Genomic DNA, 26,540 nt, shown 5'->3' with positions numbered 1-26,540 from the left:
AAAGGCGCCTCTAGCCAGGGAAGGGATTCTCTGCCACTTGCCCCCCCCCCCGGCTCTGGGCGGCCCTGCCACTGGGCACGGGGCCTGATTCGGGGGAATTGGCCTAAAGCCGGCCCTGCCGCCAAAGGCAGCCTGCCTGCCGTGCTTGGGGCAGCAAAAAAGCTAGAGCCACCCCTGGGTGCCTGTTCCTGGCACACGCTGGCCGCACACCTTACACACGTACCACACTGGTGCCCACCCACTGCCAAAGCAGCCGAACACTATGTCGCCCACCCCCTATAGCCAAAACACGCCCAGAGCCGGGGCAGCGCCGCCTGCACCGGGGGGGGGCCGTGTAACGACCCGCGTTTCAGGGCTCCTGGGCTGCCCGCCAGGGACTAGCAGGTGGCGGCGGCGGCTCTGAGTCCCCGGGGATGGTTCTGGCACCTTCTCGCTCGGTCTCGGCGCCGGAAGAGGCCGGGCGGAGGGGAGGGCAGGGGAGGGGAGGCGGGGCCGGACCGGGGTAGCGGCGGCGGCGGGAGGCAGACGGCAGCGCCATGGCCAAGTGGGGCCAGGGCGACCCGCGCTGGATCGTGGAGGAGCGAGCGGACGCCACCAACGTGAACAACTGGCACTGGTGAGCGGGCGGGGAAGGGGCCGGAGGCTGCCCGGCGTGGTCCCGCCGCGCTGCCTGCCCCTGCGCGGCAGCTTCTCCCCCATCCCTGCAGCCGCTGGGGCTGTCCGGACATTAGGAGCGGCCGGGCCGAGTCTGTGGGTGCGGGGTGCAGGGAAGCGCGGGGTTTGCTGCCGGCCGGCTCCATGCTGAGCCTCCCGGGAGCCCGAGGGGGAGCAGCGGGGCTTGCACCGGGCGGCACGGGGCTGAGGACAGCGCCTGGCGCAGGAACAGGCGCAGCCCGGGATGCTCGCGCGCGCCACACACCCCCTCTCTCCGCCCTTTGCCGCAGGACGGAGCGGGACGCGACCAGCTGGTCAAAAAGCAAACTGGAGCAGCTGCTGGTGGGGATCGTGGTGGGTAATGAGGCGGGCAGCTGTGAAATAAGCGATCTGAAGCAATTGGAAGGCGAAGCCTCCTGCAACAGCCGGAAAGGGAAACTGATTTTCTTCTACGAATGGAACATAAAACTTAGCTGGAAAGGTAAATGACTCTTCTTGGTTCTCTTGTAAAGAGAAATACAACACAAGGTGGAGTGTCATGTGCATCCCCTGTAGACTGCAACCTCATGGAGGCAGCAACAGCAGCCCTTTTGGATTGTGCAGTGCACTAGGGCAGTGGTTCTTAACCAGGGGTCCAGGACCCCCTGAGCAAGTTTTAGGGGGTCTGCCAAGCAGGGCTGGTATGAGACTTGCTGGGTCTCAGGGCAGAAAACCAAAGCACCACCGCATGGGGATGAAGCCCAGGGCCCCAAGCCCTGCCACCCAGGGCTGAAGCTGAAGCCTGAGCAACTTAGGTTCATGGGACCCCCTGTGGGGCCTCAGGGCAGTTGTCCTGCTTGTTACCCCCTAGCGCTTGTCCTGGCTTTTATATGCAGAAAAACAGTTATGGAACAAGCAGGCTGTGGAGTTTTTATAGCATCTTGAGGGGAGCGGGGGGAGTTAGAAAGAAAAAGATTGAGAACCCCTGCATTAGGGCAATAATCTTCTTAATATTTGCGTGTATTTCTCACATTCTTCTCAGCACTTGCTGTCAGTCTCGCTGCTGCTAGCCCAGCTAAAGTGCTATCAATTCTTACAGCTATGATTGAAGGATCATGATCATCATCATATTCCTATTACGCCTCTGGTATTTAGGGCAGTGATGAAGCTCCTCCACTCCTGTCTGTTTCTTGCAAGTCTTTCAATGGTTCCCCAGCTGTGCCCCAGGTTTTTCAGCTCGGCTTCCACAGCTCTTTGCCATGTTTTTTTCGGGCGGCCTCGTTTTTGTTTTCCTTCAGGTGTCCATCTTATTGCTACTCTGATGATGGAATCAATTTCCATCCGAAGCACATGCCCAATCCATCTCCACCGCCTCCTGGCAATGATGGTGCTCAGATCCTCTTGGCTGCACTGTGTCAATAGATCTTGGTTTAAGATTGTTTTGGGCCAAAAGATACAGATTAATGATTGAATGATCAGGGCCGGCTCTAGGCACCAGCAAAACAAGCTGCTGCTTGGGGCGGCACATTTTTAGGGGCGGCATGGCCGGCGCCAGAATGCCGCCCCTAAAAACGTGCCCTGGCTGCCCTAGCTCATCTCCACTGCTGCCGCTCGCGCACCAGGGCGCGCGAAACAGCTGATTCGCACACCGCTGCTCCCCCTCCCTCCCAGGCTCTCAAACCTGGAAGGGGGGGGGAGATCCTTAGCCGCCGCGGCACGCGAAACAGCTGATTCACGCGCCGCTGCTCCCCCTCCCTCCCAGGTTTGAGAGCCTGAGTGGCCATGGCCCGCATGCCACTTCTCCCCTTCCCTCCTAGGCTTGAGAGCCTTGGGGGAGGAGGCAGGGCTGGGGATTTGGGTAAGGGGCGGCGTTGAGGAGGGGTTGGGGGTGGGGTAAGAAAAAACGGCGGGGGGGGGCGGCCAAAATTGTTTTTGCTTAGGGCGGCAAAAATCCTAGAGCCGGCCCTGTGAATGATTATATTGGGTAATTTCTTTCTCTTAGAAGATTCACTTTTCTTGCTCAAAACTTCATAGTCATAGAAACATTGTGCTGGAAGAGACCTCGCGATGCCATCTAGTACACCTCCCACACTGAGGTGGGACCAAATATTTGTAGATCATCCCTGAAGGTGTTTGTGGCACCTGTTCTGGAAAAGTTGCTTCAGGTTTGTTTACCACATTTCCATATTAGCACTGAAAACTGTGACTAGTAAATACAGCATGTCTGCACATTAAGACCCGAACAGGACCCTCTAGGCCAGGGGTGGGCAAACTATGGATGCATCTGGCCCGCCAGCCGTTTTAATCCGGCCCTCAAGCTCCCGCTGGAGAGTGGGGTCTGGGGTTTGCGCTGATCCGGCGCTCCAGCCGGGGAGCAGGGTTGGAGGCCACTCTGCGTGGCTCCCAGAAGCAGCAACATGTCCCCGCTCCAGCTCCTGTGCATAGAGGCATCCAGGGGACTCCGCTCTGCACGCTGCCCCCACCCCAAGCGCCACCCCTGCAGCTGCCATTGGCACCACAGCCAATGGCACACCTGCGGACGGGGCGGTGCTTGCGGACGGGGCAGCGTGCAGCAGAACCACCTGGCCATGCCTCCACGTAGGAGCCGGAGGGGGGACATGCCACTGCTTCCGGGAGCTGCTTGAGGTAAGCGCCGCCCGGAGCCTGCACCCCTGACACACCACCCACCCCCAGTGCTCCAACACCCTGCCCCAGCCCTGATCCCCCTCCCCGCCCTCCGAACCACTTGGTCCCAGCCTGGAGCACCCTCCTGCACCCCAAACCCCTCATCCCCAGCCCCACCCCAGAACCTGCATCCCTAGCCGGAGCCCTCAACCCCCCATGGCCCAACCCCCTGTCCCAGCCCTGATCCCCCTCACACTCTCCGAACACCTCGGTCTCAGCCCGGAGCACCTTCCTGCACTCCAAACGCCTCATTCCCAGAGCCTGCACCCCCCGCCCTGTACCACCCCTGCTGCCCCAGCCCTCCCTTCCTGCACCCTGAACTCCTCATTTCTGGCTGTACGCCAGAGCCTGCACCCCCAGCCAGAGCCCTCACCCCCTTCCACACCCCAAACCCAATTTTGTGAGCATTCATGGCCCTCCATACAATTTCTATACCAGATGTGGCCCTCGGGCCAAAAAGTTTGCCCACACAGGCTCTAGGCAGACTCCGCACCCACATGGAGGCCCCTGGAGTCAGTGGAGGTCTGTGTGGGTGTATAGGTCTGGCCATGCAAACCTGCTTGCAGGATCAGGGCCGTGTGTGGTAGTGTGCACAAGTTTCCTGGAATGATTATTCTAGAAAGCAAACTCTTTGTTAGGTTGGAGGAGCACTAATATTTTCATAAACTGAATTGAAGTGGCAAAGAAATCAGAGAGGAACAAAATCAGTGAGTCTCAGCTCCTAAAGTAGGTTATTTTGAAATAATCTTGAAACTCTGGTCTTTTTTTCTTGAATTTTTTTCCATACTTCAATTTTATTACTGCAAAACAGATATGTTCCCATTCAGTATTTTTGAATAAATTAGGACATGACTCGTTTTACTCTGCAAGAAGCAGGCATTTCCATTGTGACAATCCTGATCTGCTTTATTATGACTTGTTCGCATTGTTTAAAATTATCGAGCATTCAAATGATAGGTATTCAATTAATGAATTAATGGTGGCAGCAAGGAAAGGAGGAACTGTTTCAGGAAAAGTGTAAAGAAAATATAGACATCTTTGTAATACAGTATGTAAAGAAAATTGCAAAAAGGAGTGTGAATAATGTCAAGACTTAAAAAAAAAAAAAGTGAATTATGAGATACACTAGCCAGTGTAAATCTGCTTAATTGATCAAGTAATCAGTTCTCTTTAGCAAATGCTACCATTCTTTTCAATAAGTATTGTGTAACGATATCTCTTTAGTGAGACGTGTGCTCCACATTTTTTCTTCTCAGGGACAAATCCTAGAGAAGGCTGATGGCTGATGTGAACTGTGTGCTTGGGAAACTGTACACCAATATTGCAATGCTGAAGGGTAGAGTGTTCATTCCCAAAATGTGGTAATTAGCTCTCAGCCAGACTTCAGCCACTACTGCAAGAGATGGGAGTAGTAGTGAATGCAGCCTATTTCCCTCTCACTCTCCCTGCTCCAAAGTGGGATTGTGGTTCAGTGCCGTGAATAGTCCTGCTTTCCACTCCTGTGGGCTGTCTGCATTTTTTTCCTCCCCTCTCCATTTAGCTGATGAGATATTTCATGGAGTTCCTTCCAGTGCCGTGCACATGCCATGCCGAGTCCTGCTGTCCAGTTTTCCTGCAGCTTGGCTACCTGACACTATAAAATGCAATGTTTACACTGCTTTTATCTCTCACTTAAGGAGGACCAGGATTGGGGCTTACTCTCCCACTACCACACTAGTTACACTCAGGAAATTCAAGACAAGAACATGCAAAGCACTTTATTTTTGTTTCTATTCTGTTTAGGTCCAGTAAAGAATGGAGACAACTTTAGATTATTTTTATTATTGAGGTTGAAAAAAACAACAACCGAAAAACAAAAAAAAACCAACAAACCCCCCCCCCCACCACCGTACATAAATAAATTATACTGATTTGGATGTGTATATGTGCTTCCCCCCCCCCTCCCTCCAAAGTTAATTAAGTATTTTAGGAAAAATTGTCAGAGCGCCACCAGCAAGAGTTGGTGGCCGCACTCTGAGGCCACCAAAAAAATTTGTTGTGAGAACCCCTGGGCTAAGAAAACATTCTTAATTGTTGAGATCCATGCAATGTAGGTGTTGAAAGTAAACAATGTAGAGAGAGGCGTGGAATAGCATCAGGCAGGGTGCAGTTTTTTAAATCATAGCAATTTAAATTAATTTTAATCAATATTAAATCACCTGATATATTTTTAAAATAAACATAAAACATTACTTGTCACTTTTACAAAGCCTCAGGTTACCTTGAAAAAAGGTTAATGCAATTTTAGATTTATAGGAAGTATCTCTTCACACAACACACAGTCAACCTGTGGAACTCTTTGCCAGAGGATGTTGTGAAGGCCAAGACTATAACAAGGTTCAAAAAAGAACTAGATAAATTCATGGAGGATAGGTCCATCAATGGTATTAGCCAAAATGGGCAGGGATGGTGTCCCTAGCCTCTGTTTGCCAGAAGCTGGGAATGGGCAACAGGGAATGGATCACTTGATGATTACCTGTTCTGTTCATTCCCTCTGGCACACCTGGCATTGGTCGCTATCGGAAGACAGGATACTGGGCTAGATGGATCTTTGGCAGGGGTGAAAGTAATATTAAACACTTACTGGTACGGGGGCCTGGCTCTGGGCCCCCAGAAGGAGTGGGGCCTCCGGCAGAAAGGGCGGGGTTGCGGGGGGGGGGGGTCAGCCTCCCCCAGCCAGCCCATCCGTGCTGTCTGATCCGTACCGCCTGGGGCTCTGGCGGCGATTTAAAAAGGGCCCAGGGTTCCAGCCGTTGCTGTGGCAGCGGCATCCAGGAGCCCCGGGCCCTTTTAAATCGCTGGCCCTGGGACAGCTGCCCCTTTTGCCAGGGCCAGCTCCAGGGTTTTTGCTGCCCCAAGCCGCGGGGAAGAAGAAGAAAAAAAAAGGGAAAAAAAAAAAAGCGCTGTGATCGCGATTGGTGGCAGCTCCACCACGCCGCTTTCTTCTTCGGCGGCAATTCGGCAGCAGGTCCTTCCCTCCGAGAGGGACCCTCCGCTGAATTGCCGCCGAAGAGCCCGACGTGCCACCCCAAGCACCTGCTTGCTCAGCTGGTGCCTGGAGCCGGCCCTGCCTTTTGCACCCCCCCGCCCATCGTCGGCCCTGCCGGCAGGGCTGCCGACGGGGTGGGGGGTGGGGGGGGGCAAAAGGGGCAGAGACATTAAAGCACTGCCGTGACAGTGCTTTAATGTCGGTACATGGCCATTCTTATGTTCCTATAAAGAACTAAGTTATAAATACTATATATTTAGGGTAGCTTAATTTTATACATTGTGAAGAACAAAATATAATTGTCTTGCTACAAATGTTTCCCAAATAGTTTTTTTCTACCTGCCACAACTTTCTGAGATGAAAACCAGAAGCGATTAACAATTATGAACTATTCTTACACTGTGATAAGAGCACTTAATCTCACAGGCATTCAGTGTTCTACCATATATTGCAGCATTCCTTTGTGAACCTGTATTTAAGAGTATTTGCCTGAAGATTCTAGTATTTCACAGAGAGTTTTAAGAGCCATTGGTCATGAGTTTGGGTCTGTATCAGGACTCCCCCCCTGCATGTTCTCTGACCAATTGGAAGTAGAAATAAGATCAGAACTTCTGGGGAGTTTGACAGCATGGAACATTCTCAAACTTAAAGCAATAGTTCTTTCCCCATCTAGTCTTTTTCTATAATATTCTGCATTCTACTATTTTAAAAATGAACATTTCTTAGCAGAATCAAAATCTATGTAAATCTGAAATTCACTAACAATTAGGAAAGCCCGATTTAAAAATGCACAAAAATCCACTTTAGTAACATAGACTGGGAAGAAAGTGAAGAACTAGCACCACTTAAATAAAATAAGTTGATTTAAATTAAAAACATCAGGTTTTTTATTAAATTCTAAAACTATTATTTGTATCCCCATGGTATCATAAGTATTTTAATGAAGAGCTTTATATTATGGTGGTAGTTTTTGTACATGTTCTATAAAAACTACCTGTGAACTTACTGTCCTGGAATCCAGTACACCTGCGGTCCTTTTGAGCAAGGTGCTTTCAATGTTAATTTGTCTAATATTGAAATAACCTTGTCCGAAATGTAATGTGGTCCAGTAGATCTAAAATGGGACTGGGAACCAAAACTCAATACTAGGGCTGTCAAGCGATTAAAAAAATTAATCGCGATTAATCGCGCAATAAAAAAATTAGTCACTATTAATCACGCTTTTAAACAATAATAGAATACCATTTATTTAAATATTTTTGGATGTTTTCTACATTTTCAAATATATTGATTTCAGTTACAACAGAGAATACGTGTACAGTGCTTATTTTTATTACAATATTTACACTGTAAAAAACAAAAGAAATAGTATTTTTCAATTCTAATTGAACACCTAATACAAGTACTGTAGTGCAATCTCTTTATCATGAAAGTTGAACTTGCAAATGTAGAATTATGTGCAAAAAAATAACCGCATTCAAAAATAAAACAATGTAAAACATTAGAGGCTACAAGTCCACTCAGTCCTACTTCAGCCAGTTGCTCAGACAAACAAGTTTGGTTGCAATTTGCAGGAGATAATGCTGCCTGCTTCTTGTTTACAATGTCACCTGAAAGTAAGAACAGGTGTTCGCATGGCACGGTTGTAGCCGGCATCGGAAGATATTTCCGTGCCAGATGCGCTAAAGATTCATATGTTCCTTCATGCTTCAACCACCATTCCAGAAGATATTGTCCATGCTGATGATGGGTTCTGCCCTATAATGATCCAAAGCAGAGTGGACTGACACATGTTCATTTTCATCATTTTAGTCATGCCATCAACAGAAGGTTGATTTTCTTTTTTGGTGGTTCGGGTTCTGTAGTTTCCACATCTGAGTGTTGCTCTTTTAAGACTTCTGAAAGCATGCTCCACACCTCATCCCTCTCAGATTTTGGACGGCACTTCAGATTCTTAAACCTTGGGTCAAGTGCTATAGCTATTTCTAGCAATCTCACATTGGTACCATTTTTGCGTTTTGTCAAATCTTCTGTGAAAGTGTTTTTAAAACGAACATGTGCGGGGGTCATCATCCGAGACTGCTATAACATGAAATATATGGCAGAATGCAGGTAAAACAGAACAGGAGACATACAGTTCTCCCCCAAGGAGTTCAGCCACAAATTAAATTAATGCATTAGTTTTTTAATGAGCATCATCAACATGGAAGCATGTCCTCTGCAATGGTGGCCGAAGCATGAAGGGGCATATGTATGTTTAGCATATCTGGCATGTAAATACCTTGCAACGCCGGCTACAAAAGTGCCACGCGGATGCCTGTTCTCACTTTCAGATGACATTGTAAATAAGAAGCAGTCAGAATTATCTCCTGTAAATGTAAACAAACTTGTTTGTCTTAGCGATTAGCTGAACAAAAAGTAGGACTGAGTGCACTCGTAGGTTCTAATTGTTTTGTTTTTGAGTGCAGTTATGTAACCAAAAAAAAATCTACATTTGTAAGTTACACTTTCACAATAAAGAGATTGCACTACAGTACTTGTGTGAGGTGAATTTGAAAAATACTATTTCTTTTATCATTTTTACAGTGCAAAAATTTAAAGTGAGCACTGTACATTTTGTATTCTGTGTTGTAATTAATTAATGGAGATATCCTATCTCCTAGAACTGGAAGGGACCTTGAAAGGTCATAGAGTCCAGCCCCCTGCCTTCACTAGCAGGACCAAATACTGATTTTGCCCCAGATCCCAAGTGGCCCCTTCAAGGATTGAACTCACAACCCTGGGTTTAGCAGGCCAATGCTCAAACCACTGAGCTATCCCTCCCGCTCAACATATTTGAAAATGTAGAAAAACATCCAAAATATTTAATAAATTTGAATCGGCATTCTATTGTTTAACAGTGCGATTAATCACAATTAATTTTTTGAGTTAATCGCGTGAGTTAACTGCAATTAATCAACAGCCTTAATTAATACTAATCACAGTTCTGACACTGGAACCTTTTGGGTTTTGGACAAGCCATTTTATCTTTCGGTGTCTTAGTTCCCACATCTATAAAATGGCAATAATAATATGTGCCTACCTCAAAGTGGTATTTACAATGCAAAGCATTACCTCCAGTGAGCAGTGTGGCTCTATCCAGTAAATATTTAGATTAGCATTTGCTGACCAGCACAGGTATTGTCTGTCCAAGTGACTGATATGTTCAGCATTATTAGCTGTTTAAAAAAAAATAAAAATTGAATGTTTAAAAAGCCTCTATTACTGTTAGTCATAAATTAGACCTTCCAGTTAGTTTTGTTTGTATCTTTGTTGTTGTTTTTTGCAACGATTACATGGGTTTGCCAACACTTCCCTAAACTCTTACCCATTCAGCAAGCTTGGCTAGAAAAGCCATCCTGCAGGTATGTGCCCCATTGTTCAAAAAAGTCTAAACACACATTTTCTTTGGGCACACTAAGATTGACTAAGAAGTTAAAAAAAAAAAAACAAACAAAAAAAACCCCCACACCTCATTTTTTCCTTCAGATATTAACAGAAACTGCACATAAATGTCTTTTTGCCTACTTTAGCGTGAGCTTTACCTGCAGCAAGTCAGGATATATTCATGCATGGGCATTTCTTTCGATGGAGAGTCTGGTGCTCATTCAGAGCACAATCCTCTGCATAAAGTTGTTAAAGGAAGTTTTTCCATTGAGTTAAGTGGCAGTTGGATCTGGATATTTGGAAGATGGGACTTCTGAGTGACTTTGTGCCTTTCAGCTGATTCACCCCTTTGCAGCATAAGAACATAAGAACGGCCGTACCGGGTCAGACCAAAGGTCCATCTAGCCCAGTATCCTGTCTACCGACAGTGGCCAATGCCAGGTGCCCCAGAGGGAGTGGATCAAGTGATCTCTCTCCTGCCATCCATCTCCATCCTCTGACAAACAGAGGCTAGGGACACCGTTCCTTACCCATCCTGGCTAATAGCCATGAATGGACTTAACCACCATGAATTTATCCAGTTCTCTTTTAAATGCTGTTATAGTCCTAGCCTTCACAACCTCCTCAGGTAAGGAGTTCCACAAGTTGACTGTGCGCTGCGTGAATAACTTCCTTGTATTTGTTTTAAACCTGCTGCCTGTTAATTTCATTTGGGGACTCCTAGTTCTTGTATTATGGAAATAAGTAAATAACTTTTGCTTATCCACTTTCTCCACATCACTCATGATTTTATATACCTCTGTCATATCCCCCCTTAGTCTCCTCTTTTCCAAGCTGAAGAGTCCTAGCCTCTTTAATCTCTCCTCATATGGGACCCGTTCCAAACCCCTAATCATTTTAGTTGCCCTTTTCTGAACCTTTTCTAGTGCCAGTATATCTTTTTTGAGATGAGACCACATCTGTACGCAGTATTTGAGATGTGGGCGTACCATCGATTTATATAAGGGCAATAATATATTCTCAGTCTTATTCTCTATCCCCTTTTTAATGATCCCTAACATCTGCACACTGCGCGGAGATCTTCAGAGAACTATCCACGATGACTCCAAGGTCTTTTTCCTGACTTGTTGTAGCTAAATTAGCCCCCATCATATTGTATGTATAGTTGGGGTTATTTTTTCCAATGTGCATTACTTTACATTTATCCACATTACATTTCATTTGCCATTTTGTTGCCCAATCACTTAGTTTTGTGAGATCTTTTTGAAGTTCATCACAGTCTGCTTTGGTCTTAACTATCTTGAGCAGTTTAGTATCATCTGCAAACTTTGCCACCTCACTGTTTACCCCTTTCTCCAGATCATTTATAAATAAGTTGAATAGAATTGGTCCCGGCACTGACCCTTGTTACCCCTCTCCATGCTGAGAATTTATTATTAATTCCTACCCTTTGTTCCCGGTCTTTTAACCAGTTCTCAATCCATGAAAGGACCTTCCCTTTTATCCCATGACAACTTAATTTACGTAAGAGCCTTTGGTGAGGGACCTTGTCAAAGGCTTTCTGGAAATCTAAGTACACTATGTCCACTGGATCCCCCTAGTCCACGTTTGTTGACTCCTTCAAAGAACTCTAATAGATAAGTAAGACATGATTTCCCTTTACAGAAACCATGTTGACTTTTGCCCAACAATTTATGTTCTTCTATGTGTCTGACAATTTTATTCTTTACTATGGTTTCAACTAATTTGCCCGGTACTGACATTAGCCTTACCGGTCTGTAATTTCCGGGATCACCTCTAGAGCCCTTTTTAAATATTGGCATTACATTAGCTATCTTCCAGTCATTTGGAACAGAAGCTGATTTAAAAGACAGGTTACAAACCCTAGTTAATAGTTCTGCAATTTCACATTTGAGTTCTTTCAGAACTCTTGGGTGAATGCCATCTGGTCCTGGTGACTTGCTACTGTTAAGTTTATCAATTAATTCCAAAACCCCCTCTAATGACACTTCAATCTGTGACAATTCCTCAGATTTGTCGCCTACAAAGGATGGCTTAGCTTTGGGAATCTCCCTAACATCCTCCGCCATGAAGACTGAAGCAAAGAATTCATTTAGTTTCTCTGCAATGACTATTGTCTTTAAGCACTCCTTTTGTATCTCGATCGTCCAGGGTCCCCACTGGTTGTTTAGCAGGCTTCCTGCTTCTGATGTACTTAAAAACATTTTGTTATTACCTTTTGAGTTTTTGGCTAGCTGTTCTTCAAACTCCTTTTTGGCTTTTCTTATTACTTTTTTACACTTAATTTGGCAGTGTTTATGCTCCTTTCTATTTACCTCACTAGGATTTGACTTCCACTTTTTAAAAGATGCCTTTTTATCTCTCACTGCTTCTTTTACATGGTTAAGCCACAGTGGCTCTTTTTTAGTTCTTTTACTGTGTTTTAAATTTGGGGTATACATTTAAGTTGGGCCTGTATTATGGTGTCTTTGAAAAGTGTCAATGCAGCTTGCAGGGATTTGATTCTAGTCACTGTACCTTTTAATTTGTGTTTAACTAACCTCCTCATTTTTGCATAGTTCCTTTTTCTGAAATTAAATGCTACAGTTTTGGGCTGTTGAGTTGTTCTTCCCACCACAGGGATGTTGAATGCTGTTGTATTATGGTCACTATTTCCAAGTGGTCCTGTTATAGTTACCTTTTGGACCAGCTCCTGCGCTCCACTCGGGACTAAATCTAGAGTTGCCTCTCCCCTTGTGGGTCCCCGTACCAGCTGCTCCATCAAGCAGTGCCTGTTCCTGCAGAGTGTTACTGCAAAAATGCAGTAAATGATATTTCAGGGTGTTTATATTAGAGGGTTTTGTTGTGAGCATTGATGAACATCTTTGCTGCTGGGGAGTTGCACATGTTTAAATAACATTTAATGGTGTGACAAAGGTGCCATGGCAGAATGGAAATGCCACTGGTACAGTTTGAAGAGCATTTAAACCAGATCTGCTGGGTGAATAAATTTAATGAACAACTAGAAACTTTAAGAATAAGAGGAGGAATCTTTACTGAAGTAAAAACTGTTCATAGACCTGTAAAAATTAAGCAGAACAGTGTGGACCAAGGGCCTGATCCTGCAACTTGCACTCATGTGAACTGCTATGCCTGTGTGGAGCCCCATTATCTTCAGTGAGGTTCTGTTCAAGTGCATCAGTCTCTCTGGGTGTGACAAGTTCCAGCATCATGATCTAGGGCTTCATTTATGGTGGCATGTATAGTACAGGCACTGCACACATGCCTAGAACAGATATAAATAGCAGTGTAGATGACGAGGCACTGCTTAGACAATAGAGTAAAGACACACCCTAAGGTTCTGGCATATCTCCTACACGGCTCTCTATACACTCCACAGTGCTTCCCACTTCTATTTTTAGCGGTGTAGTGTCCCACTGCCTCCCTGCTGCTGGACCTTTCCTGCCATAGTGAAAGGTTTTGACAGTGGGGAAAGACTCTGGCAGGGAAGAGGAAGCAGTGGAAAAGGCTTCAACAGCTCCCTATTGCTGGAGCTTTTCCTCATCACAGGGAGCTGCTGGAGCCCATCCCTGCAGCAAGGAAAGGCTGTGGCTGGTGGGAGGCAGTGGGGAAAGGCTCTGATCTTCCTTCACTGCGTCCCCCCGCCAGAACCGTTCCCTGCTTTTCATTGTGGTGTGTAGCTACATATACCCCACATGCTACCGCAAGTGTAGACAAGGCCTTACTAGTGTAGTGATTACTACCATAAGTTGCCTTATTGAGGTCAATGGCACTATTTGCGAAGCAAGCACTTCTCTCAGAAGTGTTTGCAGGATCAGGCCTTCTATTTTTGAACGGCAGTATATAGTAGTTCTGCATAAAGCTTTTACAAGGGTAAAACTTCTACTATGGAAAATATAGTTCTTTAGTTATTACATTTAAGAATTCATTCTGTTAATGCAGGTACAATGAAAGAATCTGGTGAGAAACATGAGGGATCTGTTGAAATTCCTAACCTGTCAGAAGAAAATGAGGTGGATGATACAGAGGTAGGTAATAAATACTAACATAGCTGTATAGGACAGGAATTTTTAAATAAAATTAATAACTTTAGTTGCCATTAAATTTCCTGTTAACTGAATAATAGGGGAACAACATGACTTAGCAAGTTTGTCTTTAGTATTCTAAAGATAAAAGATGTCAAGAACCAAAAACATTAATGGCTCATTTCTGTCCTCCGATACGTAAATACATATCTTCCAAAGTTAGCTACTAAGCATGCACAGTATCTGACTTTAAAAGATGCAGTTCATGGCAATACAGAGCCACGTGTTTGAGATAAGAATTGAGCCCTATGTTTGCTTCACCGTCTATCATTTTTTAATCTTAAGGCCTCTACTTTGGTGCTAGCCTAATGATATAGTTGATAGTGTGGTCTTCCCCCCCCCCCCCCCCAGGAGTTCTTTAGAATCTATCTAAACTTCTGGCTAGTTCTTGAGTTATTACGGAGACAAAATTGCTTGTGTTTCCTTTAGAAAAAGTATCCGGGTTTAGCTTAAAGACATGATAAAGTGGGAAAGTTTGCACTTGAAATATCTATTCTGTACCTGTCCTCTGCATAAACCAAAGATAGCATTTTCCAACACTTGTTGTTCCCCAAAAATCAAATTGTGCAAAGCATCTCTTAGATTTGTATGTTTATTTGTAGATAAGTGTAAGCAAAAAGAAAGGAGATGGAGATGTGCTAAAGGATCTTATGAGAACAGAAGGAACTTCAAAAGTCAGGGAGGCTCTCAGAGATTATCTGAAAGTTCTTAAAACAGGTACATTAAGATCATTTCTTCACACTGTGGCTATATGGGCCCATTTTGTGCTATCTCCCTGCTTGAATAGATTGATCCATTTTCATCTGAGCTGGTAGAAGCTCTTTTCATATTACTTTAAGAACAAAACAAAATCCCAATGCCTTCATTTTAATTATAATATTGCATTAAGGTTTTAATTTCATCAAAGTCAGGATATTCAAAGTTTTTTTTTTTTTTTTTTGTAAAATGTTTATTTTGCAGCAAAGCCCGGGGGCACTAATCAGGACCAGAACCATATTGTCATAAGTGCTATACAAACATATGTGAAGATACAGTCCCTGCTCTAAAGATCTTACAAATTAATTGGCTGAGCAAAGCAAGGCCACACACTTAACTCAGTGGCATTTCTCTGTATCTGAACTTCTGAAAACAGAATCCAATCAATTCCAAAATTTCAGGGAATGTTCTAGGCATAAGTGGACAGAACTCTATTGATTTTGGTGAAAAAAATCAAAAACTGAAAAAGCCTGAATTTAGTGGAAATTAGGCTATTCTCATTTTCAGATTTTTACTAAAATAAATATGGTTCTGAGCAGAGGGGGAAGGGCTTGGTTGTAGTGGGGCCAAGGGGCATAGTTGGTTGTACAGGTTGGCCTCACGTTAGATGATATTTTTTACTTCCTCTATTTACAGAGTTTACTCTGGGAATGATCCTACCAACCAAAACTTCAGCTGGTCCGGAACTGGCGGTTAAAAAAAAATTGAGTGAGAATAATGTGCAGGTATGCTGGCTTTAAGAGTTACTATATAAGTTTCACTGGGAAAGATGGATGCTATTGGCCCCAAACTCTGCCATCGTAGGAGGAATAGAGAACTTAAGATTTATCCTGTGACTAACAGCAGATATACATAGTGCTGTAATGTGGAGCATTCATCTGTAACAGTAAGTGTTGATGCACTTTTAAAATCACCTTTGGGATGGAGACCAGTAAATTCACCAACATGAATGCTATGACTAGTCTCTGTAGTGCTCAGGTAATGTGGAAATAAAATCATTGCGGGGCCACAGAATCTTCAGACGGGAGATCAAAGGTGCCCTGTTCTTCACTTCCAGTGTTCTGTCAGTAACGACAGCTTCAAGAGGGAGAGGCTGAAATTTGTCTTCTTCCCTCGTTTCCTCAGTCTAATTCAGAGATTGGCAACCTTTGGCACGCAGCTCGCCAGGGTAAGCACCCTGGTGGGCTGGGTCAGTTTGTTTACCTGCCGCGTCCGCAGGTTTGGCCGATCGCGTCTCCCACTGGCTGTGGTTCGCTGCTCCAGGCCAATGGGGGCTGCAGGAAGGTGTGGGCTGAGGGATGTGCTGGCCGCCGCTTCCTGCCGCCCCGATTGGCCTGGAGCGGCAAACCGCAGCCAGTGGGAGCCATGATCGGCCGAACCTGCGGATGCGGCAGGTAAACAAACCGGCCCGGCCTGCCTGGGTGCTTACCCTGGCAAACCGCATGCCAAAGGTTGCCGATCTCTGGTCTAATTAATACATTCCACATTCTGTTGCCTGTCACCAAAAGCATGTTAGAGTTGCCTCAGATTTTCCTAGTGCTTGACTGTGGTGCTCACTTAATCTAACCCTAATATAGAATAGTATGTTATCATGTAATTAATGCATATGCATAAGGGAGCAGGCTTAATAATGCCTGGACAGCCTTAAACCTGGCATTCTCCAACTTTTGAGTGGTTGACTTTGCAAACTTAATGTTTTTCTAGTAAAGAGTTTTGGTGTGGAATATATATGTGTTTGCTATTCATATACAATGGCACTTTATCCTGAGTTTACTTTACAGGATTCTGTTATACCAATTTCTTTGGATACAGTTGGTGTAAAGATTCCAACAGTAAAGATACTTCTGAAAGAGATGTTTGACTCTCCGGTAGAGGAGCTTTATAGCATCTTCATAACTAAGGAGGTAAGAAACCTTTGTATAAGATAGGAGCACCTGTTCTTAGTGATGTAACTGAAGGGATTGGTGTTCCACTAAAGAGAAAAGTTATTTTATTTGATGAGAAATATTATATGTAGGGCCTTACCAAATTCACGGCCATGAAAAACACATCATGGACTGTGAAATCTGGTCTCTTCCCATGAAATCTGGTCTTTTGTGTGCGTTTACCCTATGCTGTACAGATTTCACAGGGGAGACCAGCGTTTCTCAAATTGAGGGTCCTGACCCAAAAGGGAGTTGCGGGGTGGGGGTGGTATTGCCACCCTTACTTCTGCATTGCCTTCAGAGCTGGGTGGCCAGAGAGTGGCAGCTGTTGGCAAGGTGCCCAGCTCTGAATGTAGCACCCCGCCAGCAGCAGCACAAATGTAAGGGTGACAATACCATACCATGCCACCCTTAATTCTGTGCTGCTGCCTTCAGAACTGGGTGGCCGGAGAGAGGCGGCTGCTGACTGAGGGCCCAGCTCTGCACCATAACAACTCTAACTCAGGAACCAACCCATGCAACAAACCTCGATGCCAACTCTGCCCACATATCTACACCAGCAACACCACCACAAGACCTAACCAGATCAGCTACAACATCACCGGCTCATTCACCTGCATGTCCACCAATGTTATATATGCCATCATATGCCAGCAATGCCCCTCTGCTATGTACATTGGCCAAACTGGACAGTCACTACGCAAGAGGATAAATGGATACAAGTCAGATATCAGGAATGGCAATATACAAAAACCTGTAGGAGAACACTTCAACCTCCCTGGCCACACAATAGCAGATGTAAAGGTAGCCATCGTACAGCAAAAAAACTTCAGGACCAGACTCCAAAGAGAAACTGCTGAGCTCCAGTTCATTTGCAAATTTGACACCATCAGATCAGGATTAAACAAAGACTGTGAATGGCTATCCAATTACAGAAGCAGTTTCTCCTCCCTTGGTGTTCACACCTCAACTGCTAGCAGAGCACCTCACCCTCCCTGATTGAACTAACCTCTTTATCTCCATACTGATTTATACCTGCCTCTGGAGATTTCCATTACTTGCATCTGAAGAAGTGAGGTTCTTACCCACGAAAGCTTATGCTCCCAATACTTCTGTTAGTCTTAAAGGTGCCACAGGACCCTCTGTTGCTTTTTACTTATTTCTAGTAACTTCAGCTATAGTACCACAATGTAGGGTGTAAAGTGGTCTTGAGTCTCTTCCCGTCTGTCAGGAAGGTAGACCCTGCCCCTCACTACAATGCTTCTGGAGTGACTCAGTTCAGGGGGAAATTAGCAGACAGTTAATAGGCCCAAGCCTGCAGTCCAGGCCAGGCAGCAGTTGAGTCTGTGAGCCCGGTCCTCAGCCAAAGTGGGGCAGCCAACAAATAAGGGCTCTGGCTTGCAGTCAGGAAGAGCAATAATGAGTCTATAGGCCTGGGGGCCTCAATCAGGGCAGAACAGCAAACAGTTAACAGCTGTGGCCTGTAGTCCGGCAGAGCAACATAGCAGTCTGGGGGAATCAGCTCTTTGGCGGGGCTGACAGCAAAACCGCCTGGTGTCCTAACTCAGGTGGGCAACAGACCAATGCGGGCCTCTTGGCCTAGAGGTGGGGAAGCTGCCACCCCAGGGGTGGAGTGGCAGGGGGATGCAGGCCCACCCGACTCCACTGCGTCCCAGCCAAGGGCCCTAACAGTGGCGGAGTGGTCTGCCACTGGGTCAGCAGGGAAATCTGGCCGCAACACGCTGGCTGGCTTATAGTAAGTAACAGAGCCAAACCCTATTCGGCTTCCCTGGGCTCCTTCCTACACTCCCATTCAGGGTGTACCTGGGTCCTCGTTTGTCTCGCTGGGGTAAACGGCTAGTGGCAGCCCCAACAGCTCCTCAGTGCCTCCGGCGCGGTAGCAGCCTCCATTGGGTCTGAGCTGCAGCATTGGGGGAGAGACATCCTGCTCCTCCGGCAGCTCTTCTCCAACTGAGCTGGAGGGCCTGCCTTTTATATTTCTGGTTCCTGTCCCGCCCCTCTGCTTCCCGTGGGGCGGTTGTAGGTGTCCTGGTTGCAGGTCTTTTCCCCCTCCCCCCCTCCGTCTGTCAGGGAGGGAGACCATGCCCCCTCCCTACAAGGGTTCTAGCACCATTTGCTTCATTAGTGCTGTTGTTACCTTTGAAGGTAAAGAACTATCATGGTGTGTAAAGTGGAGAGCAAACTGGAGCTACACCTCTACCTTGATATAACGCTGTCCTTGGGAGCCAAAAAATCTTACTGCGTTATAGGTGAAACCGCGTTATATTGAATTTGCTTTGATCCACTGGAGTGCGCAGCCCCGCCCCCCGGAGCACTGCTTTACCGCGTTATATCAGAATTCGTGTTATATCGGGTCGCGGTATATCGAGGTAGCGGTGTATTTAGTTTATCTAACTGTGTTTATTTCGTTGAGCTCTGTGTATTGATGTGAAGCGGCCAACTAGCAATGGCCAAAGGAATGGTCTGCTAATTTTGTTGGTCCTGTCAGCGGGCTTTTGATTCCATTGCCCTTGAGGAATTGATAACTTACTTTCAGATCTTTCCAAAGTAGACTGACTGGCCCTTAGGTAGTCTTGTTCTTTTCTTTCTGAGCATCCCTGGAAGGTGGTGCTGGGCCATTGTTTATCCACCCACAACAGCTCCACTAATAGAGATTGGGAAGTTTTATGCTGCATGTCATTAGTATGCAAGTGAAATGCAGCTCTGTCTCCTTTGCACCCAGCTCACAGTAATAATAAATACTCAGTAATAAAAAATACTTAATCCTTTATGTAAGCACTTGTAATCCAAAGATCTCAAAGTGCTTTACAAATGTTAAGCATTCTTATCCCCATTTTCCAGATGGATTCCGTTAGCTAGTATGTGTATGGATATGATTATATCTACCTCTCTTGCAAGGTTTACTGTGGAGAAGCATTCAAATAGCAAGTTTAGGATGCATCGGTGTCCTCCTAAGAAGCCCTAGAATATATCAGAAGATTTTAGACTGGAATGCTAATACTTCCAAAAATTGTAATTCTCAGGAGGATCAGGGATTAATGTCAGTCTTCTGATATGGGATAGAGAATATAACATCTCATGACTTTCCGACTAATCCTGCTCCATGTGTCTAGACTGCTGCTTCCATCTCATCAGGGCAGAAGGAAGATCAGTCTGCCTGTTTCCTAATCCAAATATAGCTGCAGCCACTTCACTTCACTTGCTTTGAACTCTCTACCTCTGTTTTACCTAATGGCCCCTTCCACATACCCTCAATTAATTGCTCCTTTTACCTACCAAACATGTTTCTCAGCACTTTGTAACTTAATCATATTATGATTTTTCTTAGTGAAATCAATGATGTATTGAATTGACTGGAGCACTTTTTAAAGTTCAAGCACATAAAATTGCTTTTAGAGAGCCATGCATTCATCACAGAACCCTTGGCATTAGGAGTCTCCAGTAGCCCTTTTGGTTCATCCCAGTATCCTGGAAGGATGCGTTATAGATCACTAAGCTATCCAGGAATCATAGAAGTTCTGTGTTATTGAATAGCTGATTAAATTCTTACACTATGTATGTTTGCTTTTTGTTTTCCTAGTTGGTACAAAAATTTTCTAAAAGTCGTGCTGTGATCGAAGCCAAAAGAGGAGGAAAACTTCAAATGTTTGATGGTTGTATTACTGGTGAATACATAGAACTGGTAAGTGAAGCCTTGCAGTTTAAAATCACATGCCATGTTCTGCCCCTTTGGAGTCTCACACTGATGATGTTTGGGCCCAGAAGGTTCTTAAATTGCTACGCCACAGGGGAGAATACTGAGTAAAATGTAACCTCGCTTTTGTTTCTCTAATGCAGATTTAGTTAATAAAAAACAAAATATGACCATGTAGAAGATTCCTGACTTTCTCCTTTTCTGGCCCAAATTATCTATCCTGTGGGAAAACCCTCACTTGGAACCATGGGAAGAGGAAAACTGTGTGTGGTTGCCTTACAGAGTTTTTCTACCACTGTCTTTTTTTAATAGAGAGTTTGGGATTGAGGTTACAGATTAGAAGTAGTACCACTTACCGAACATGTGGCTCTCTGGAGAAGCAGATCGCATTCTGTTCAGAGACAGAAGCTACACTGTCCCTGGTTATGCTCCCCTACAGCTACATAGAGGGAACGCTTAGGAAGGTAATATAGTGTAGACCTGTATTTCCACACAAAACTAAGCGTAGAGCAGAGTAGTGCCATGGAGAGCTCTGCTCCACCTTCCTCTTGCCCCAATCACTGAAACCTGTGGAGACTCCTTCTACATGAATACCAAAGTATGGGCATCTATACAGTGTTGGGGAAGAAACTGGCATCCTTCTTTTACATGGAATAAGTAAATCTGCACACAGATGGAGCCTCCTCTGTAAATCAGCCTGGGACAATCGAGGCTTTGATTAGGGAGTATGTCCCAGTGACACTTCTTCTCTTATCAGAGATCAGTGGTATTAACTACTGAATAATGTTAAAAGTTGTTTCTTAAACAAAAAAAACGACCTAGGGAAAATGCTCTGTCCTAATACTTTTAAAAAGTTGTCTTGAAGCCCTTTAACTTACCATTCAGCTGTGTGTCAATTCTAGCTTCTAATCCCTTAATTACTTAAATCAAATCCTGAGTAGTTAAAGCTAGTTAACAATTTTTTGAATTAAAATTACTGCAGATTTTAGAGGATTTAGTTCTATTTCATCTTTTAGGCACGCCTAAGTTTTCCTAAAGCTCGAGATCCCCTTTCTGAGTGTGCAGTGGCTCCAGTTATAATAAAGATGTTGACACTTGGGAACGCACTGATGAAATAAAAACAACGAGGAGTCCTTGTGGCACCTTAGAGACTAACAAATTTATTTGGGCATAAGCTTTCGTGGGCTAAAACCTACTTCATCAGATGAAATAATTCATTTGATAGTGCCAGCAGCTAGCTATAAAAAGACACTCCACAGATTTACGGCCGTAACAATTAAAGAAACTCTTTAGGCAGTATCCCCAGTCAACAATCAAATAACTGGCAAGTTCCACATCGTAGAGACATAGTTACAGGGGTTATGTTAAGCACAAGTGGAACTGAACCTACCTGGACCCTAGGGGAAGTTGTGAATAAAAAAATACCCCTATTTGTAAACCTCCTTGAAGGATGGGCAAACTCCCTGAATGGGAGAATGCACCACTACTCTAAACCAACTGCTGTCACATGTGTCTTCTGGATTAAGCCTCTGCCATGTTGCTTTCAGTTCCCTATTTCAGCCAGTTGCCGAGAATGCTGAGATGCCACACAATCTAGAACTGATGGAAAGGAGCTCTAGAGCTGTGTCTCATCTTACACATGGTACCACAGCCCAAACCATCTCATCAGTATCTCCTCCAGTGGCCTCAAATGTATATTGAGCAAGATGGGTGGCAGAGTAGAGTACTATAGAGGTGGGTGATCAGTTACGCTCCACTTTTTTTCTGCGATTTCTCAGAGGAAAATATAGAACCACTGGAGTAATCCCAGTCACCCATGCTAAGGTCCATGTTATCAATGGCTGCTGATCAGAGCTGTAGATATAACCATGAACAAATGACCTTTGTCCATTGCTAGGAGAAAGTAGGGAAGTGTGTGCCCAGTTATGAGTGTCATGATTAGAGCTGGGATTTTCAAGTAAGTGTTTTCCCTCACATTTACTGTTTGTCCAACTTTTGCCAGGTGGAAAAGTCAGAAATTGAAGGGAGAAGGCCCCAAAATTTTGTTTCAGAATTTTGGAAAACAAACTTTTACCAAACCAGCTTTTTTATAGAAAAAAAAATTAATTTGACAAAACCCTGTTTTATGATGGAAAAAGCTTTCACATTGGAAAATTCTTGGCCAGTGCCAGCTCAGATTCTCTTGGAATGAGATGTGGCAGGTCGTCAGATGAAATTCTTGAAAAAAGGCAGGGGGAGTATTAGTTTTGTCATGATTCTTGTACATCTGTATCTGTCTTACAGTTACCCAGCCAAAGGATTGTCATGAAATGGAGATGCAGGAACTGGCCTCATGGTATGTCTTTTCTCTAACCCCATAGTACTTACGGGTAGGATTTTCATAGGGGCCTAATCCCAGTTTAAATTGGAGCTAAAGTTTGAGAAAGCACAATATAATGCCTGCTGTTATTCCCACTGAGGGAAGGAGTTTGTGCTGTCTTTGTTCTTGCAGAGCAATAAGTACATTTATGTACAAAATGCAACAGGTGAGTTCATGAAAGATTGAATTTTATATAGTAGTATAGTAAAGCAAACTTTTATTAATCAGGTATTAAAACCAAGTGTATTAATAAACATATTACTGAATATTGTACTCTCTCTTCTTCCAGAATATTATGCAACAGTTGCTTTGAATTTCAAGGATCAGGCAACTCAAACTGAATTACAGTTAGAGTGCAAAGGTGTCCCTGTCTGTAATGAAGACAGTACAAGACAGTGTTGGCAGAAGCAGCATTTTGAAGAAATACGTGTTTTACTGCAGCAGACCAAAGTAAATGCTGAATGATGATAGCACTGTAGTTAGTTTTCTTAGTGCATTACTTTTATATATAAATAAGTTTGTCTCCCTCTTTTGTCCCCCACCCCTCTTTTTTTAAGAAAATTAATTTATTTATGGGGGATGAATAAACATCCACTTCTGTGATACTGTATATAATTTAAGTGCTATTTATGGATCTTCAGTGAATGAAATGGCCTCTTCCGTAAGTGAGATTATGTATTTAGACACCTTCAGTTTGAGAACTGATCACTGTTTTATTATCTATAACTTAAATTTGGAAACTGTTAGTGTGACTCAGCTGCTATAGACTTCATGGTATTACATCATACTGAGAAGCTCATTTAGTAGAGACGAGCTACTAAGTAGGCCTCGTCCAGGTCTAAGTTAGAGCAAAGAAGTGACACATGCATTGTTTAGTAAGAATCCATTCATGGTGGGTAGAATGTCTGTGTTTAAATGCACTGCTGATTAAAAGGTGAATTGAAAGTCTTAAAAAAAAAAAAACAAAAAAAAAACCCCATAGTTTGATTCTGTAAGATCAAATGATGAGTGAGTTATACAGCCACTTAAAGTAAAGCACTTAATCTCAAACCATAGAAAAACAAGATGCAGGCTTCTTATATTTTCAAACAGCACAGCTACACATTTGAAAGACTCAGTCACCTAAGGCAAAGATTTAGGTCTGGAGGATTAACAAAATTAGAACAACCCTTGTTGACTGGGAGATGCCATTATTTTGGTCTATTTTTCTAAACTCCTCTCTTCATCTTCTCTCTGTTAATGGTACCTGTGATGGGAGTTGCTGCTCTGGCAGAGATGCCAGGAAGGCTGTAAGAGAAGTAATTTAATTTTGTATTTCAGCAATTTCCATATTTATTTAAAGAGCCATTTTCACTTGGACTGTTTTCTTCTCTTGGAATTCTGAAAATACGTTTTTAACTTAGACCCTTTCAGTTCACCTTAATGAACGATTCCACCCATGGGCATATAATGAAAGCAAAGCAAATAAAACCCCAACTATTTGACACCAATGCACCATAAGGGTTAACCATGATGGGTTAATATTGACGATATAACAATTTAGCAAGAATGGGGCAGAATTCTTAAACACATTGAGTAATTTTGTAAACAATTGGAATAAAAAATAACTTACCTGTGCAATACTGAACTTAAGGCAAAATTGACTAAGAAAAATCATGACAGAGGTGACTCAGACTGCATTTTAATCAAATGCACAGAATAGCGATCAGTCATCTTAATAAAGAAAATTTTACAGTGAGTGAGATTTGTTTCCTCTCACATACACTATTCAATAAACCACCACATGCATATGACCCCCCACGCTTAAAAGATTATTTAGAGAATCAAGTTTCCGAGCATGTAGTTTTATTGTGATAAGACTAAGACCACACAAACTACAAACTTGCATAGGACACCATATCACATTTTCATTGTGTGTAAGTTTAAATGACATACAGGACAAAATGACATACTTTTCTCTGCTTCCCCCCCCCCCCCCCCCCCACACACACACACAATAGAGTTCTGCCTGTCTAATAAGTAAGAGTGACTCTTCTCTAGCCAAAATAACAGTTTGTGGGTGATTTATGTAGAAAATCTGCTCAGTTTACAACTAACGTGATAGTTTCACTGATTTCCAGCCCTGCCACCTGAAGCTGGAATCTGAAAGGCAAACTGTGGTCCTCCTCATTCATACACATAGGTGCGGGAACTACGGGTACTGCCACACCCCCTGACTTGAAGTGGTTTCCATTATATATGGGGTTTACAGTTTAGTGGGGGTGCTGAGAGCCATTGAACCATACAAATTGTTCCAGCAGCCCTGTTCATGCATTACCAACAATAAAGATTCTGCCATTAGGCTTCAATCCTGTTAGCTGATTGAGGGTTGTAGGTGGACGCCCTCCCATCTACACAGAGTGCCATTGAAGGAAATAAGGGAGTCACTGTAGGCACAGGGGTCTTTTCTGTAGAGTCATGTTTGATTTGGGCCCTAGTTAATACTGGATACATGAACCAAAAAAGAATTCAGCTCATCCCTATAGTTGTGTTGGTTCTGCAGTGTTGAGAAGAGTTCAGATAAGTTTTTATTTAATAAAGGCAACTGATGAGAGTCCAGAGATATAAAGGGAGAAGCTTGTTGGCATAAGCAGGTGCCACAAGTTGAGCAGGGGAGAAGGACAGCAGTGTTGTGATGAGAGGGGAAAGTAGAGAACTCCACTTTTATTCAGAATGGTAGCCATGGTAGTCTGTATCCGCAAAAAGAACAAGGAGTATGTGTGGCACCTTAGAAACTAACAAATTTATTTGGGCATAAGCTTTCGTGGGCTAAAACCACTTCATCAGATGCATGGAGTGGAAAATACAGTAGGAAGATATATATACAAAGCAAACATGAAAAAATGGGTATTGCCATACCAACTCTAACAAGACTAATCAATTAAGGTGGGCTATTATCAGCAGGAGAAAAACTTTTGTAGTGATAATCAGGATGGCCCATTTCAAACAGTTGACAAGAAGGTGAGAGTAACAGGGGGAAAATTAGCATGGGGAAATAGTTTTTACTTTGTGTAATGACCCATCCACTCCCAGTCTTTATTCAAGCCTAATTTAATGGTGGCCAGTTTGCAAATTAATTCCAGTTCTGCAGTTTCTCAGAGTCTGTTTTTGAAGTTTTTTTGTTGAAGAATTGCAACTTTTAGGTTTGTAATTGAGTGACTAAGGAGGCTGAAGTGTTCTCCGACTGGTTTTTGAATGTTATAATTCTTGACGTCTGATTTGTGTCCATTTATTCTTTTGCGTAGAGACTGTCCGGTTTGGCCAATGTACATGGCAGAGGGGCATTGCTGGCACATGATAGTATATATGCAGGTGAACGAGCCTCTGATGGTGTGGCTGATGTGATTAGGTCCTATGATGGTGTCCCTTGAATAGATGTGTGGACAGAGTTGGCAACGGGCTTTGTTGCAAGGATAGGTTCCTGGGTTAGTGTTTTTGTTGTGTGGTGTGTGGTTGCTGGTGAGTATTTGCTTCAGGTTGGGGGGCTATCTGTAAGTGAGGACTACCAAGATCTCTGAGCGTGAGGGATCGTCCTTCAGGATAGGTTGTAGATCCTTGATGATGCGCTGGAGAGGTTTCAGTTGGGGGCTCAATGTGACGGCTAGTGGTGTTCTGTTACTTTCTTTATTGGGCCTGTCCTGGAGTAGGTGACTTCTGGATATTCTTCTGGCTCTGTCAATCTGTTTCTTCACATCAGTAGGTGGGTATTGTAGTTTTAAGAATGCTTGATAGAGATCGTGTAGGTGTTTGTCTCTGTCTGCAGTTGTATCTTAGACAATGGATTGTGTGATGTGATCTGGATGAAAGCTGGAGACTGTACATTTGTTTAGCAGTTTTATAAAATAGAATCAAGGCTGAATTTAGTTGT

At 44.1% G+C, this 26,540-nt stretch overlaps 1 protein-coding gene across 2 annotated transcripts; it reads left to right on the top strand.

The window, feature by feature from the left end:
• Positions 1-522: 522 nt before the first annotated feature.
• On the top strand, positions 523-24,371 carry LOC128834527 (activator of 90 kDa heat shock protein ATPase homolog 2-like). 2 transcript variants are annotated; one of them, XM_054023403.1, is made up of 9 exons: positions 523-616; positions 945-1,135; positions 13,736-13,821; positions 14,481-14,595; positions 15,271-15,359; positions 16,416-16,538; positions 20,161-20,262; positions 22,558-22,609; positions 22,923-24,371. In XM_054023403.1, exons 1-9 carry the CDS (start codon positions 537-539, stop codon positions 23,096-23,098), a joined length of 1,014 nt encoding a protein of 337 aa, XP_053879378.1. In that variant the 5' UTR covers positions 523-536; the 3' UTR covers positions 23,099-24,371. The 2 variants fall into 2 exon arrangements, with proteins under 2 accessions (XP_053879378.1, XP_053879377.1); XM_054023402.1 differs by lacking the exon at positions 523-616 and having other exon boundaries at positions 633-1,135.
• The last annotated feature ends 2,169 nt before the right edge of the window (positions 24,372-26,540 follow it).

This window comes from Malaclemys terrapin, chromosome 3 (assembly GCF_027887155.1).
Source record: "Malaclemys terrapin pileata isolate rMalTer1 chromosome 3, rMalTer1.hap1, whole genome shotgun sequence".
In the NCBI taxonomy this organism is placed as follows: Eukaryota; Metazoa; Chordata; order Testudines; family Emydidae; genus Malaclemys; species Malaclemys terrapin.
This window is presented reverse-complemented; position numbering and strand designations above follow the sequence as displayed.

Excerpts from the sequence above, each read along its gene's own strand:
- LOC128834527 (XM_054023402.1), top strand. The coding sequence starts at position 799 with ATGCTGAGCCTCCCGGGAGCCCGAGGGGGAGCAGCGGGGCTTGCACCG. Across the intron at positions 15,360-16,415 it reads TGAGTGAGAATAATGTGCAG|GATTCTGTTATACCAATTTC; the intron begins GTATGCTGGCTT and ends TTTACTTTACAG. Across the intron at positions 20,263-22,557 it reads CTGGTGAATACATAGAACTG|TTACCCAGCCAAAGGATTGT; the intron begins GTAAGTGAAGCC and ends TCTGTCTTACAG.